The following is a 16,447-nucleotide window of genomic DNA, read 5'->3' as shown; positions in this document are numbered from 1 at the left end:
GAAACGCTTTCTTTATAAGGTCATTCCGGATTATTTGCAACGTTTCTAAAAATGGAAACTTTTATTAATATTATATTAATTTCTTATTTACCCAATGACTCACCTAGATCTCTACTTCCTTAAAAAAAAAACATTAAAAATTTCACTACCGCACCCCCTACCCCTTTAAAAGCTTGACACACATCCCATTATCTATATTAAAAAAAAAAAATTCCCCTTTAGTGTGTATTGAAAATCTTAGAAAGTGGCTTAGAGTGGATGAGATTGCTTTGAGACAAAAGTCTAGAATCCAGTGGCTACAGGTGGGTGATTCCAACCACCGGTTCTTTTTCTCCTCTATGAAAGAGAGAAATAGACAGAACAGGATTTCGGTACTTTTTTATGAGCACAACAATAAGCTGGTGGAGCCAGATGCAATTCAAGGGGAGATTATATTGTGGGGTTTTATAAGAAATTGTTGGGGTCTACTGCTAGTTCTCTTCCCGCTATTCACATTCCTACTATTATAAATGGTAAGAAACTCAATATTTCAGCTAGAAATTGGCTAACTAGGGAGGGTACTACAGCTGAAATTGATCAATCTCTTAAGAGTATTGGTGATGATAAGGCACCAGGTTTGGATGGTCTTAATGTTGTGTTCTTTAAAAATACTTGGCACATAATCAAGGTGGATGTCTACATAGCAGTTCTGGAGGTATTTAGAACTAATACTTTGCTAAATCAGTATAACTGTACTAGCTTCTATTACTCTTGTTCCAAAAGTGGCTAACCTTACTAAGGTCAAAGGTTTTAGACTTATTGCCTGTTGCAATGTGATATACAAGTTGGTTTCTAAGATTCTCACTTCCAGAATGCAGAATGTTATTGGTGATGTTGTCAGTGAATTTCAATATGGTTTCATTCCTGAGAGGCAAATCTCTGATAACATTTTACTTGCTACTGAATTGATCAAAGGGTATACCAGGGCTCATGTCTCACCCCAGATGTCTTCTCAAGGTGGATCTAAAAAAAGCATATGACTCTATTGAATGGAGTTTTCTCAAATATGTGATGATTGAACTGGGTTTTCCCAAGTGTTTTGTGAATTGGGTGTTTACTTGTATCACCACAGTGTCTTATAGAATTCTCATTAATGGTAAACCCACTAAGCCTTGATCAGTGCAAAGAAAGGGCTAAGGCAAGGAGATCCTATGTCTCCATTCCTTTTTGCAATTGGCATGGAATATCTTACAAGGCATCTCCAACAACTCCAAGCTCAACCTGATTTCAATTTTCACCCCAAGTGTGAAAAGCTTGCTATTACTCATCTCATGTTTGCTGATGATTTACTCATGTTCTCCAGAGCTGACATTCAATCTGTTAAAATGATGTTTACTGCTTTTCATCAGTTTTCTGCTACTTCAGGTCTTGAAGCTAATCTTGAAAAAAGCAACATTTACATTGGTGGGGTCTCTCCTACTGAGAAAGCTTCAATTGTGTCTGATGTTCACATTCCTGAAGGATCCTTTCCTTTCAGGTATCTTGGTGTTCCTCTATCAACAATGAAAATGGCCTGTAACCAGTGTAGGCCATTGATTGAGAAAGTGGTTGCTAGAGCCAAAACTTGGACTTCTAGGAACCTTACATATGTTGACAGGCTTCAACTGGTGCAAACTATATATTCTTTTGAGTTTACAGTCATTCTGGTGTCAAATCTTCATTTTGCCCAAGAAGGTTATTTGGGAGATTCAGAACTTCTGCATAATCTATCTGTTGACTGGTCACACTGATCCCTCAAGGAAATCTCTGGTTGCCTGGTCCAACATGTGCCTTCCTAAAACTGCAGGGGGTTGGAATCTTAAAGAAATGTGTCTTTGGAACAAGGCTGCAGTGGCTAAGCTTCTTTGGGCTTTAACACATAAGAAATACAAGTTGTGGTGTGGCCAATATACTACTCAACTAATCCTAATCTAGCTTTTGCTACAATCAAGATTCAAAGAGGAACTCATGAACGAACAAGCCAAAGTAATGCAAGAAACGAATCACGCTCTCGTGCCAATTCGAAACCAAACACTCCAACATTCTAGCATTTAGGTTAGCTAATCCTAAACTAACTAGACATAGAATCAAGCATCATTTAATCAATTTAATCAAAAAATAATATCCAAAATCCCCAATTCTACATCCAAAGCTTCAACCCTAATCTCTAGATTATAAACTATTCAATGAACATGATTAGAATTAAGATTAAACTAGCACAAAACCTAATCATGAAACTAATTAAAGAAATCGAACTAATTCAATCAACCAAAACCAAACATGAAAAATCAATGCCAAAAATCCAATAAAATTCAATCAAAAATATTCTTTAACGTTTGCTAAATAAACTCTTTGACTTTTCTGCGTTAGATAGAACCATTTCTCATCTATATGAATGAAATCATACATGGTGTAATATGTGGGATCATTTGATATAGAGTAATCCATTATGAGTCTAAGTACCCACCTCATCCTTGCCATCTTGCATTCTTCTGAAATGCCTGGATGCAAGGGACTTGAGTGTAGTCTTATCTGTTTTCTTTTCACCAATATCCAAACTGTTGTTGCCCCCAAATTCAGCATCTTTGCAAGATATCTAATGCTTTTCCTGTCCCCCATGCCTATTGATGCTATAGATTCATATGTCACTTGAATTTTTTTCCTACCACAGTTGTGATATTTGCTTTCATAATTAAAGATATGAATCCATGGATGCCTTTTGTCTATTTGCTTTGTTTCATATCCCTCCAATTGCCTTCCTTGTGTAACCAAACTTTTTAACATCCACCTAAATTGTCCCATAAATGAGGTTTTCTGACCTTCTAAGTTTTCTACATAGCAGGAACAACAAGATTTTCAGCCTCAATTCATTTTTAATTCTAGGAGTCCTATGCTTATGATGAATCTGTTCACTTTCTGTTTGATGCTGTGGAGATGGTGTTAGGGCTGAGCACGGATCGGATATCCGATCCGAAATCACGTTTCGGATCGGATATCCGTATCCAAAAAATCTAAAATCTGATATTTGTACCTGATCCGAAATTTTCGGATATCCGAAATTCGGTATCCGAAAAGTTTCAAATCGGGTACTGTCGGATATCGGATATCCATCATTTTGGTGTTCATCAATTATTTGGCTTGTCTTCTGCTTTTTACTGCATATTTTTTCATATAATCCAAAAAATTGCAATTTATGTATTATCTTGTTATACAAAATTGACAATTTGTAGATTAAAATTCAAAATTTACAAATTGCAGATTTAGGGAGGGAGGGGGAAATTAAAGAACAAAAGGTTTAAGAAAATATCTAATATGGAACTAAAAACTTAACAAATGAACTCAAAAGAACAAAAAAATAAAACGAAAAGTAGATCTACATATATTGCTTGTGATTGGTGTTGTAATTTTAGTTTCTTGGTAATCATGGCCTCCTTTGTCGATCTTGACAGTAACAATCAGATCTTGGATTATGAGAAATAAGAAGGAAAAAGAAATAGACAACATGAAAATGGTAAACTGCAAACCCGGTGGAAATTAATAATATGAAGTTCATAGATATGGAGGAGGAAGGTGGGTAAGTTTTAGGATTTTGGAAGAAAGAGAATATACTCCGTATGTATGACTAGTTGACTACTATGACAGTAGTGTTGTAGTGTAGCTAGGGTTGAAGTGAATGGGTAGGGTGAAGTTTGGGAAAAAGGTGCGTGGATTTGGGCCTGTGGATTGTGGGCTGTGATAATATTGGATATTTGTTCAAAATTTCGGATAATATTTCGGATATCGGATATCTGAAAATGTTACATTCAATATCCGAATTGGTATCCGATATCCGAATTTTCGGATCGGATATCTGATCCGAAATCATTTTTCGGATCGGATATCCAAAAAATCGGATCAAATACGGATCAGATATTCGGGTATTCGGATTTTCAAATAGTTTTGCTCAGCCCTAGATGGTGTAGACTCTTCATGTAATACCCTATATTTTTCTAACTTTAAGTTTCGGGACGACACTTCTTTTAAGAGGGATAGATTGTGATACCCCAATATTCTATGATTTCGTAAAATATATTTTATTATCGAAAATGAAGTTGTAAGTATTATTAAATTATTTTCCATAGTTAATTAGTATCTTTAATATTTTCGAAAAGTTAAATGACAATTTTAAACCTAGTAGGATTCTTATTAGGCAAAATTCACATAAACAGTCCCAACTATTAACATACTTCTTTAAACGGTCCCAACTATCGATTAACTATGATTGGGCCGAACTATTTATCCTATTTTATAGCAATGGGCCTTAATAAAAAAAACGACCTCCTATAGCAGGTAAAAAACCTCTACATGTGCACAGCACGTGATGTTTAATGAAACAAAAATTTATTTAATTTATTTGTTCTCTTTTCCTTTTCTTTTCTACTTTTTTCCCTCCTTTCTTACCCTTTTGCTGTTGTTAACTCTCTCTTCTTCTTTCTAATGTTAGACACCATTACGGCATTACCCCATTAACACAGAGGTTTTTCTTTTTCAAAATTCGAATTGTGTGTGTGAAGCTGTGCAAAGGTCGATTTACGGGGGAATTAATTAGAATTTCGGCAAACAACGGTAATTTAGGTAACTTAGTACTCTTGTTTTCTGGGTTAAAGATTGAGAATTTAAAGCCAATATTTTGGGTTAAAGATAGATAATTTATGGTTTTAGTTAGATTAGTTTTGTTTGATTACACGATTTAGTGGGCAAGCATGTTTGATTATTTGATTGACCTTTACAAGGTTGTCAGGACTCAAGTGTTAGACATGGATCTAGTGGGTAACCTTAATTAGTCTAGTTAATTGGTTTAATTTATTATCACAATTACATAATTGCAATTAAACTAATATGACAAATTTGGTAATACTCTGCTGCCCTTTACTTGTTATTGTTGTTAAGGGTTGTAATCGCAATTCTTGTTGTTAAGGGTCACAATTGATGTGGATTAGGGGTTGTAAACACTATGAAAATAAATTTGATAAATTTCATTTTTCTATCAAAACAGGTATGCTGATATAATTGTACTTGGCTTATTGTAATGTCGAACACTGTTGTTACGCTTCGATTTTGGCACGGAGGAAAGTTTAAGAAAGATGGAAGAGGGTTCCAGTACGTGGGAGGTAAAGTTAAAACTTTTCCAGTTGATGCAGATGAATTATGTTGGTGGTATCTGTTAGAATTAGCACAAAAATGTGGGTACAAAACAATTGATAGTATATTGTACTCAGTTCCAGATTTGAATTTGGACAGTAGTTTAAGACAGGTTTACAATGATACTGAAGTACTAGAAATGGGTGCTTTAGCTCTTAAATTTAGGACCATTGACTTATATGTTGTTGATGAAGTGAATGTACCAAACCTTGTAAAAACTCCCCAACCTACAATAACAAATCCTTCTTTTGTGGCTAAAAAAGCTACCCAACCTAAAGAGGCTTCCTTACCAAAGAATATCACCCAACCTAAAAAGCCCACTCCACTTTGGAAAAGTCCAATTAAGAAAGTGCAAAATAATCCTCCCCTTGCACAAATCCCTTCACCAGTAACCACAAAATCCCATCCATCTAACATCAAACACAATGATATACTACCTATACAAAGCCAAACACAGTCCACTAACCAAACACATCTTGATGACTATCACACATGGTATGATGATAGGCCAGAAAGTCCGATTCCATTGAAAGATCTAATAGGTGAGAACGAGGGTGACTTATCTCAAGACAGAACAAATCCACTGTATGAGTCAGAAAGTGAAGAGTATGATGGTAGTGAATCTGAACCTGATGATGATGTTGATGAGATTTACATAGAACAAGAAGAGTTGGAGGAGATTGATGATGAAGACTTAATAGTAGAAGAAGGTGACAGCAGTGATGATGAATTAAAGGATGCCAGAGAAAACGTCAGGGGATACAATGCTAAGTTGTTTGAGCTAGCTCAACAATTACAAAGAGAAATTGCAGCAGGTAAAGTAGGTTCAAATGAACAAGTTCCTACTCCTAAATCTGTAAATGACTTACCTGAGATGAATGTTAGTGAGTATGAGGATAGTGATGATGAGATCTTAACTCCGGGTGAAAGCGAGGAAGAAGATTTCTAGGGAAAAAAAAGAAGGGCAAGGGGGCTGACTATTAGTGAGAGCACTGACTTCTCTAATTTTCAATGGAAAGTCGGATACAGATTTCCTAACAGAGAATCATTTAAGAAGGCAGTGGCAAAATTTGCAATATTACAAGGACGAAATCTCAGTTTTGTCACTAGCAACAAGAAGAGACAACAAAGGCTGGAAGTTAAATGCTTGCCTGGCTGTGAATTTAGGTTGTATGGGTCATGGGATTCTGTAAGGGCCTGTTTTGTGGTGAAATCAGTAGATAATGGACATTGTTGCCCTAGAAATATGGAGAAAAATAAGCAACTAAAGTCAACTTGGCTTGCATCACAATTTCTTGAGATTTTCAAAGCAAGGCCGCATTGGCCTGCTAAAGAAATTATGGAAACTGTGAAGAGAGCTTATAAAATTCTTATCAAGAAGGGTGTTGCATATAAGGTAAAATACAATGCTCATAGGATGTTACATGGTTCAATGCAAGAACATTACAACAAGGTGGGCAGGTACTTGCAGGCATTGAGGGATAGTGATCCAAACTCTCACATAATTTTGGTCACTGATTCTAAAAATAGTCCAGCAGTATTTCAAAGGCTTTTTATATGTTTTAACGGGGTGAAAAAGGGTTGGCTGGCAGGTTGTAGAAAACTGTTGTGCATAGATGCTTGCTTCCTTAAGACATTCCTCGGAGGACAATTGTTAGTAGCAGTGGGGAGAGACGGGAATGATCAGATGTATCCGGTTGCATGGGCAGTGGTAGAAGGAGAAAACAATAATTCATGGGAGTGGTTCATGCATGAATTACAAACGTACTTGGAACTAGGTCAAGGAGATGGCCTTGCAGTCATATCAGATGAACATCAGGTAACATACATTATTCATTTTCTTTTTATATTTCTCTAATTATTTTATGTCTTATTGTTCATAATGTTTGTAATGTTATGAATTATGTTGATAATTATATGAATTATGTTTGCAATGTGTAGAGTATTTTAGCTGCTGTTGCCAATATTCTCCCAAACGCTGAACACAGGCATTGTGCCAGACACATTTTTGCACACTGGCACAAATCTTTTAAAGGTGATGAGATGAAATTACTTTTTTGGAGGGCTGTTAAAGCTTATAATATGGCAGATTATAATGATGCCCTTGAGGAAATGGAGAAGGTTGACCCGGAAGCTGTTGTAAGTTTTAGATCCTATAGACCTGTGGTGTTTTGTAGAGATTTTTTAAACACGGATACACAAGTAGATGTGATTGTAAATAACTTGGCTGAGACTTTCAATGGGTACATTATTAATGCAAGAACAAAACATTTGATATACATGCTTGAGGATATTAGAACAACTTTGATGCAAAGACTAGCAGTTAAGAACATGGATATGGAGAAGACTTCTGTTATGGTGTGCCCTAGGATCCAAGCTAAACTGAATTTAGCTAAGGATGCTGCCTCCTTATGCACTGTCACAATATCCACACGTACTCGGTTTCAAGTTAGTCATTTTATGGATGTTGTGACAGTTGATCTAGTAGCTAATACATGCACATGTAGAAAATGGGATCTTACAGGGATTCCCTGTTGTCATGCCGTAGCATGTATATTTTTCTGTCATAAAAATGCCGAGGATTATGTTTCTCATTGGTACAAAAGAGACACCTACATGAAAGCATACTCTGAATCAATCGCTCCTTGTGTTGGTGATAAGCACTGGCCTAAAGTCCAATTGTCACTAAATCCACCTCCCATAAAAATAGGATCCGGTAGGCCTAGGGTGAATAGGAGGAAGGACCCTCATGAGAATCCAAAAAAACCAGGGAGGTTAACAAAGCATGGGATCGAAATGCATTGTAGTGTATGTAAGTAAAAAAAAACCACAACAAAAGAAGATGTCCCGATAAAGACAAAATTGTGGAACAATCCCAACAAGCTAAAAAGAAGCAGAAAATATGTAATAATATTGGGGCAAGTACCTCCACAACACAGCCTGGGGTTCAGGAGAAGGCAAAGGAAAGGGCCCGGGAGAAGGAAACGGTAAAAGAGGAGGCAAGGGTTCTAGAGGCAAGAGAAGGGGAACCAATGTACCTCAAGGTGTTGGTGTGTTCATTGGATTTGATGGCACCCCTACGACGAATGTGAGTTTTTGTATTCATTTAGTTTATTTCTTCAAGTTTATCAAATCTATTTCTTCAAATTATTCGTACTAATATTTGCTAATATTTTTTCCAGACACCAGTTGTAACTAAGTGCTCAATGTCAACTCCTTTAGGAAGTCATGTCTCAAGTGCTAATTAAGAGGGGAGGGTTTAAGCTCCACGCAAGCTGCTTTAGCAGGCCTCAAATGCGAGTTAAGAAGAGGAGATTTAAGCTAGCTGCTTTGTAGTCTCACAAAACAGTAGCATTTTGTGCACACTCCTTTATGTATTTTGAGCAAACAGTAGATTATATTTTGATTAACCAATGCTTGTAATTTTTGCAAACTAATGCTTGTATTTTGAGCAAAATAGTGCTTTTATTTTGGTAAAACTAAAACAAGAAGGCTAATCTTTCCTGGCCACTTTTCCACCTTCATCTGTGTTCTCTTGGTATACCAGGCAGGATCAGTTATCTCGAAAAGACAATGTGCACACCCTTAGCTAGACCTGTCAAAAACCAACCCGACCCGAAAACCAACCCGAACCCGACCCGAAAATACTGGGTCTTGAACAAGATTTTGCGACCCGTAACCTGATTTTATCCGAATCCGAACCCGAAAATAAATTTTTACAATCCAACCCGACCGACCCGTTTGACAGGTCTACCGTTAGCTGTTATTTTGAGCAAAACAGTGTTGTATTTTTTGAGCAAATGTACAATTATGATAGTTGAGATTAATTGTTCTTGTACTTTTTTTTTTGACGAGAAAGATGTAGCTGTAATTGTTCTTGTACTTACAGGCCACAAAGAATAACTATAAAATCTATTTCCAATATTTTTTCCACTCCTTGCGGTCCTTGCCGGCGACACAAATAAGTGACACTTGATTTCCCGATTTTCCTCAGTATTAGAAGAGAAAAACTTTGAAGCCATAGCCATGGAGGATATAAATAATTTTGAAGAGAAAAAGACCCAATACATAGACCAAAACTAACGAGATGAATTAATGAGGGGGAGAAAGGATATAATTACAGGAAAAAGTGGAAAAGGAAAGGGAAAAAGAAAAGTTAAAAATGAAAAGATATTTTTTGTTTCATTAAATATCACGGCTATGCACGTGTATAGGTTTTAACCTGCTACAACAGGTCATTTTTTATTAAGGCCCATTGCTATAAAATAGGATAAGTAATTCGGCCCAATCATAGTTAATCGATAGTTGGGACCGTTTAAAGAAGGATGTTAATAGTTGGGACTGTTTACGTGAATTTTTCCTTCTTATTATGAACCATCTATAAATACTACTTAAACCCTAATAATATTTAATTACGGCAGCCCTATTATTTTCTCATTCTTATTTTGTTTTGCCGTTAGTTTTACTGATTCATCTCATGAGTATCTATGTAAACCCATTGCTTCACAAAAGTTATTTATCAAAATTCCACCGCCTATGAATTAAAGAAGCTAGCTCATGCCTTTTCACTTTGAAAACAAAATCTCATATTCTATTTTTGTGCCCATCGGATTATTATACCTGATCGAAGACCCATCACGAACAACTAACAATGTTCGTTGGTGCTAATTATTATTATTATTGGAAGGTAATCACGCGCACCTAATATTTTTTGGGTTGTATCTTTCTTGGGTTGTATGTGTATATTAATTACAAAAAAACTTGAATAAGGCGGACTGACAGCGTCAGACGGGTGACGTGGCAGCGCGGGTCGTGACGCGGGTCAGGACGCGGGTCAAATCCGAATCGGGTCGAAAACGGTTATTTTTTCGGGTTTAGTATAAAAGGTTTTCTTTCCCACGTTTTTGCCCATTTTCAAATCACTGTTCACTTTTAGAGAGAGAAACCGCCGAGTTCTTCCATTTCAGGAGAGAGAAAGCTTCTACTCTTTGATCTTCTCTTCGATTTCTTCAATTTCTGTAAGTTTTTGCATTTTCACTTGTTTTTCTTTGTTCGTGTGTAGTTCTTACTGATTTATCCTCTTTTTTTCGTTCGATTTAGGGTTTTGAAGGTGTGATTGTGATATTTTCCGATTTACTTCAAGTTTCGGTAAGTTCTTTCTATTTTCATCTACTTTTTGTTCAATTTTGTCATCATTTGATGTTCGTTTTGTTTCTTACTGTTTTTGGTTTTGATTTAGGGTTTTGTAATTGTGATTTGTGATAATTTCGGTTGTTCTTCATTTTCGACAATATTTTTGAAGTTTTGTTGTCATTTTTTCTTCTTTTTGTTCAATTTTGTTATCATTTGAAGTTCTTTTTTGTTTCTTACTGTTTTTGGTTGTGATTTAGGGTTTTGTAATTGTGATTTGTGATACTTTTGGTTGTTCTTCATTTTCGATAATATTTTTGAAGCTTCTTGTCCTTTTCCCTTCTTTTTGTTCAATTTGTTCATAATTTGAAGTTTGTTTTGGTGTTTTTGTTCAATTTGTTCAATTAAAAGTTCGCTGATAAATAATTAGTTTTTTAATCAATTAGTTAATTATTTTTACCAATTAGTTATTCTTTCAAAGCAATTAGTCATATTCTGACATTCATAAATCAAGTATTAAACGAATTAGTTAATTTATTTAATTTCAAACTTTCTTGAGCAATTAGTTCACTTTTTTGACCAATTAGTTAATTGCATAATCCAATTAGTTAACTATTTTAACCTATTAGTGAAACATTCAAAGCAATTAGTTACACAATGAAATTGTTTTGTTTTTATTGCTATTTATACTGCTTATGTTCATTACACATTCTTTTTATTTGCGCATTGCAATATATTGAACTACATTCATTTATAGTTTCAGTTCACATAATGAGGTCAAAAAATGCAAACAAAGCATCTGATTATCACGATGCTGGGAAGTCGAGTCAAGATGTTGAAGGCAGTTCAAGGCCGACTGAAGATATTCCAGCTAGTCCAAAGCTGAGTGCAGATGAGAGGAAAATTGGAAGGGGGCCAAAGAAGTCGAAAGTTAAAGTAGAATATACGGAAGATGGCGGGGAAGTTGTAGAGTTGGATAGGTATAACTCCTATCTTTGTAACTGTTATTTATCACTGTTAAATTAGTTGGATAGGTATGACTATTTAAAAATGGATTTTGCAATTATCATAACTTATTTTACATTTAGTGAACTTTTTGCATAATTTAGTTAACTTTTGACTGCAATTAGTTAAATATTTTTCAGTAACTAGTTAACCTTTTTTAAAAAGAATCTTTCCACTAATTAGTTAACTTTTTCCACTAATTAGTTAACCTTTTCCATTAATTAGTTAACTTTTGACTGCAATTAGTTAACTCAATAATTAGTTTACTTTTGACTGCAAATAGTTAACTTTTTCCATTAATTAGTTAACCTATTTCATCAATTAGTTAACCTATTGCATGATTAGTGAAGTTTTTTTCAGTTAGTTAACCTATTTCATTAAATAGTTAACCTTTTTCTTCAATTAGTTAACCTATCTTTGTAACTGTTATTTATCACTGTTTAATTAGTTGGATAGGTATGACTATTTGTTATTTATTTTTAAATTAATTACTTTTGCTTTGAAACAAATTATTTTACCTATATGAAGTAGTTATGTAATTAAAATAATTAGTTAACCTTTAAACACAATTAGTTAAATATTTTTCAGTAATTAGTTAACCTTTTTTTAAAAAGAATCTTTCCACTAATTAGTTAACTTTTTCACTAATTAGTTAACCTTTTACATTAATTAGTTAACTTTTGACTGCAATTAGTTAACTCAATAATTAGTTAACTTTTGACTGCAATTAGTTAACTTTTTCCATTAATTAGTTAACCTATTTTATCAATTAGTTAACCTATTGCATGAATAGTGAAGTTTTTGCAGTTAGTTAACCTATTTCATTAAATAGTTAACCTTTTTCTTCAATTAGTTAACTTCTTAAGCAATTAGTTAAATATTTTCATTAATTAAATTCTTTTGTTTTGTGTAGGGGTTACAAACTAAATTGTAGACCAGAGGCGTTGATTAATCTTCTTAATTCTATAAAGAAGAATGAAAACAAAGTGAAAGCCATTAAAGAGATAGGTTTTGGTGGTTTGTTGAGTGTTCGACTTCATGAAGTCAACACACGCCTTGTTCCATGGCTGCTTCAACATTTTAATTGTGTTGGTCATATGCTCCAGTTTGGAGAAACACAAAATGTTCAGTTATATGATTATGATGTCTATGACGTCTTTGGCTTGCCATGGAACAAGGATTTTGATGTTCAAGAGACGCCAAGAAAGCGGGTTGAAGGAGATGCCAACCATGAAATGATTCAAAAATGGAATGAGAAGTTCCATAAGAAACCAACTGTTCAGGCACCCACCTTGACGGAGTTGGAATCTTTTTTGAAAATAGATGAATGTGGAGATGATTTTAAACGTGCCTTTGTGGTATATGTTTTAGGTAAAAATTTCTAAATTAATCATGCTCAAGTTATTTACCTTTAACAGCAAGTATATAGTTCACTATTTACATTAATTAGTTTACCTTTTTTTATTAATTATTCTTCTTTTTTCATTAATTAGTTCATTTTAATAATTAGTTTACCTTCTTTATCCATTAGTTACTGGTTTCATCAATCAGTTAACCTATTTTACATTTAGTTAACTTTCTTCATCATTTAGTTAACTTTTTACATTAATTAGTGAACTATTTTTATGAATTAGTTAACATATTATCTTATTGATTTCTGTAATTATCTTATTGTTTTTATAGGTGTATTTTTGGCTCCTACGTCTAACCGGTTGTTAGACATCAAGGTTTTGAAGGCTGTTGAGGATGTTTCACAGATTGTGAAACAAAATTGGTGTAAATACGTGTTAAATCAGCTTGGGTTTACTGTCGAGAGGTGGAGAGCGAGTGTCAAAAATGACAAGGTTGGTGACTGTGTTCTATTTTTGGAGATAATTTATCTCCAAAGATCGTTATTTCGGGGTGTAGTCCCCCCTAAGGAAATCCCAATTGTTCAACATTGGAATGATGAACAAGTGACTGAACGTCTGGTTTCCGAAGAGAAGATGGGTTTTGGGGTAGCTTTGGTTGATATAACCAGCTATCCCGTGTCTAAGACTTTTGCTGATTTGTTAGGGGGTCTTAACCCTATCAAACTCGAGGTTCCTGAAGCTTCCGCTGCTCCTGAAGCTTCTGCTGCTCCTTCTGCTTCTGCTGCTCCTTCTGCTTCTGCTGCTCGTGCTGCTTCTGGTGCTCCTGCTGCTTCTGCTAAAGCTTCGGAAGGTGCACCGGGTAATTCCCAAGCTGATCGAAGCAGGATTATTGAGTTTCAAATTCCGGAAAGTGCTCAAACAGATGCTGAAATTCAAGCTACCTGCGATGATGTAAGTCATGATAATGTTCATATTTATTTTTGTTCATATTTAATGAATCTTTTTAATAGTTAACCTATTTTGTCAATTAGTTAACTTTTGTTATGATTTAGTAAACCTTTTTATTCAATTAGTTAACCTGTACCATCAATTAGTTAACCTTTTTATGAATTAGTAAACCTTTTTATTCAATTAGTTAACTTGTACCATCAATTAGTTAACCTTTTTTATGAATTAGTAAACCTTTTTATTCAATTAGTTAACCTATTACAATAGTTAACCTTTTGCTTAAATTAGTTAACCTTTTACAGCAATTAGTCAACTTTTTCCATTAATTAGTTAACCAAGTGTTACTTGTTTTATGAATTAGTTAACCTATTTCAGCAATTAGTTATCTTATTTCATCAATTAGTTAACTTATTTTTTAATGAATTTTTCCAATCTTTCATCATTCCATCAATTAGTTAAGTTATTTCATCAAATAGTTAACCCTTTCCTTTAATTAGTTAGCGTTATACAGCAATTAGTTAATGTATTTCATCAATTAGTTATCTTTTTTTTTTTGTGAAGGAGTTCCTATTTTGCAATTAGTTAACCTTTTTTATGAATTAGTAAACCTTTTTATTCAATTAGTTAACCTGTACCATCAATTAGTTAACCTTTTTATGAATTAGTAAACCTTTTTATTCAATTAGTTAACTTGTACCATCAATTAGTTAACTTTTTTTATGAATTAGTAAACCTTTTTATTCAATTAGTTAACCTATCTCACAATAGTTAACCTTTTGCTTAAATTAGTTAAGTTTTTACAGCAATTAGTCAACTTTTTCCATTAAGTAGTTAACCAAGTGTTACTTGTTTTATGAATTAGTTAACCTATTTCAGCAATTAGTTATCTTATTTCATCAATTAGTTAACTATTTTTCTCTATAAGTGAACTTATTTTTAATGAATTTTTCCAATAGTTTCATCATTCCATCAATTAGTTAAGTTATTTCATCGAATAGTTAACCTTTTCCTTTAATTAGTTAACTTTATACAACAATTAGTTAATGTATTCCATCAAATAGTTATCTTTTTCCATGAATTATATAATTGTTTAGATAATTCAATTAGTTAACTATTTAGCTGTTGTTTTCTTTTCTTAATATTTTTCTTTTTTTTGTGTGAAGGAGTTGCAATTGGCAATGAGAATATATTGTCGCGATTTATATGTTGTGTCCAGTTTCCATAAGGACCGTATAAATTTGTTAAAGAGTCGGCGACAAGAATTATCAGACAGTCCAGGATACAGTGATCCTGTGTTTTTGGAGATAATTGACTCAATTGTTGCCTATGCTGAACACTTACGAAAATAATGCTGTTGATGATAATGCTCCTTCTCAAGCTGTTGATGGTGCTGCTGACAAGGGGCCAATTCAGGAGAATGTTGGTGCTGCTGACAAGGGTTCTGGTGATAATGGACCTGGTGATAAGGGGCCAATTGAGAAAAATGTTGAAGGTTCTGGAAATGTTGCTCCCCAAGATGCTGAACCTGAACGAGAAGCTAGGAGTTTCTATAGCAGTCTTCCCATTGGTTCTGCTACAGAAGAAGTCTTCTTCTTATCTGAGTTAATGGAGAGATTTCCGAAGACCCTCGGTCGTCTGAGGAGACTGGAAAAAGAAGTAATTGACTTCTGTTTCTTGGATGATGAGGCACTTGATCAACGGTAAGTTAACAATTAGTTATCTTGTGAGATGAATTAGTTAACTATATATGTCATTTAGTTGAGATTTTTACATAATTTAATATTTTCCTTATTTATTTGTTTTAATTTTTGTGTAACAGGGCTGATGTTTTTATTTTTGGGATGCTCCACAAAATAAATAGGGAGGAAATGCAATGTTTGATTCCTGAGGAATATATCTTATCCAACATTGTTGAGATTTGGTCTATTCTCTTGAACAAAAATCAGTTCATGTTGAATAAAGAACAAAACAATTTCTATTTTGGTGTTGAGTACACGGTTAGTTTCTATTTTACGTAATTTTTTTTATTAATGTCCTTTACTTTTTTATGTTGTATCGTTTAAATAATGAGTTACTTATCTTTTTACCACAATTTTTTTTTTTTACATCAATTAGTTAACATTTTCCATCAAGTAGTTAACTTTTTAACTTTTTAAATCATTTAGTTAACTTGTTCTGACAATTAGTTAACCTTTTCAAACAATTAGTTAAGTTTTTCCATCAATTACCTACACTGTAAAGTAACTAGTTTTGTATTCATTTCAATTAGTTTGTGGTATTATTAGTTAATTTTTGCTATCAATTAGTTAACTTTTTCTATCAATTAGTGAACTTTTTCTATCAATTAGTGAACTTTTTCTATCAATTAGTTAACTTTTTCTATCAATTAGTGAACTTTTTCTATCAATTAGTTTCCCATGAATTAGTTATTCTATTAAGGTGCCTAGGTTTGTATTCATTTCAGGTAGTTTGTTGTACATTTAGTTAACCTTTTCTATCAATTAGTGAATTTTTTCTATCAATTAGTTAACCTTTTCTATCAATTAGTGAACTTTCTTTTATCAATTAGTGAACTTTTTCAATCAATTAGTTAGCCTTTTCCATGAATTAGTTATACTATTAAGGTACCTAGTTTCGTATTTACTTCAGTTAGTTTGTTGTACAATTAGTTAACTTTTTCTATCAATTAGTTAACTTTTGCTATCAATTAGTTAACTTTTGCAATCAAATAGTTAACTATTTCTATCAACTAGTTAACTTTTTCCATGAATTAGTTATCCTTTTCCATCAATTAGTTACACATAAAAGTACCT

General features: G+C 33.6%; 2 protein-coding genes across 3 annotated transcripts; both read left to right on the top strand.

Moving 5' to 3' along the window:
* The first annotated feature begins 4,465 nt into the window (after nucleotides 1–4,465).
* LOC110792528 (uncharacterized) lies at nucleotides 4,466–8,723 on the top strand. Of its 2 annotated transcripts, none has more exons than XM_056837316.1 (4): nucleotides 4,466–4,632; nucleotides 5,054–7,018; nucleotides 7,141–8,287; nucleotides 8,382–8,723. In XM_056837316.1, exons 2-3 carry the CDS (start codon nucleotides 6,446–6,448, stop codon nucleotides 8,017–8,019), a joined length of 1,452 nt encoding a protein of 483 aa, XP_056693294.1. In that variant the 5' UTR covers nucleotides 4,466–4,632; nucleotides 5,054–6,445; the 3' UTR covers nucleotides 8,020–8,287; nucleotides 8,382–8,723. The 2 variants fall into 2 exon arrangements, with proteins under 2 accessions (XP_056693294.1, XP_021853042.1); XM_021997350.2 differs by having other exon boundaries at nucleotides 4,468–4,623.
* A 4,721-nt stretch (nucleotides 8,724–13,444) lies between these two features.
* On the top strand, nucleotides 13,445–15,720 carry LOC130467083 (uncharacterized). Its single transcript, XM_056835543.1, has 3 exons — nucleotides 13,445–13,637; nucleotides 14,798–15,334; nucleotides 15,454–15,720. The coding sequence occupies exons 2-3, from the start codon at nucleotides 14,961–14,963 to the stop codon at nucleotides 15,650–15,652; spliced, it is 573 nt and encodes a 190-aa protein (XP_056691521.1). The 5' UTR covers nucleotides 13,445–13,637; nucleotides 14,798–14,960; the 3' UTR covers nucleotides 15,653–15,720.
* Nucleotides 15,721–16,447: the final 727 nt, after the last annotated feature.

The sequence above is a fragment of the Spinacia oleracea genome, chromosome 2 (genome assembly GCF_020520425.1).
Source record: "Spinacia oleracea cultivar Varoflay chromosome 2, BTI_SOV_V1, whole genome shotgun sequence".
Taxonomy (NCBI): Eukaryota; Viridiplantae; Streptophyta; class Magnoliopsida; order Caryophyllales; family Amaranthaceae; genus Spinacia; species Spinacia oleracea.
The sequence above is the reverse complement of the archived record's forward strand: the minus strand, read 5'-3'. Positions and strand labels throughout refer to the sequence as shown.

Coding starts and splice junctions, on each gene's coding strand:
- LOC110792528 (XM_056837316.1), top strand. CDS start 6,446: ATGGAGAAAAATAAGCAACTAAAGTCAACTTGGCTTGCATCACAATTT. Junction 7,019..7,140: donor TCATATCAGATGAACATCAG/GTAACATACATT, acceptor TGCAATGTGTAG/AGTATTTTAGCTGCTGTTGC.
- LOC130467083 (XM_056835543.1), top strand. CDS start 14,961: ATGCTGAACACTTACGAAAATAATGCTGTTGATGATAATGCTCCTTCT. Junction 15,335..15,453: donor GATGAGGCACTTGATCAACG/GTAAGTTAACAA, acceptor TTTGTGTAACAG/GGCTGATGTTTTTATTTTTG.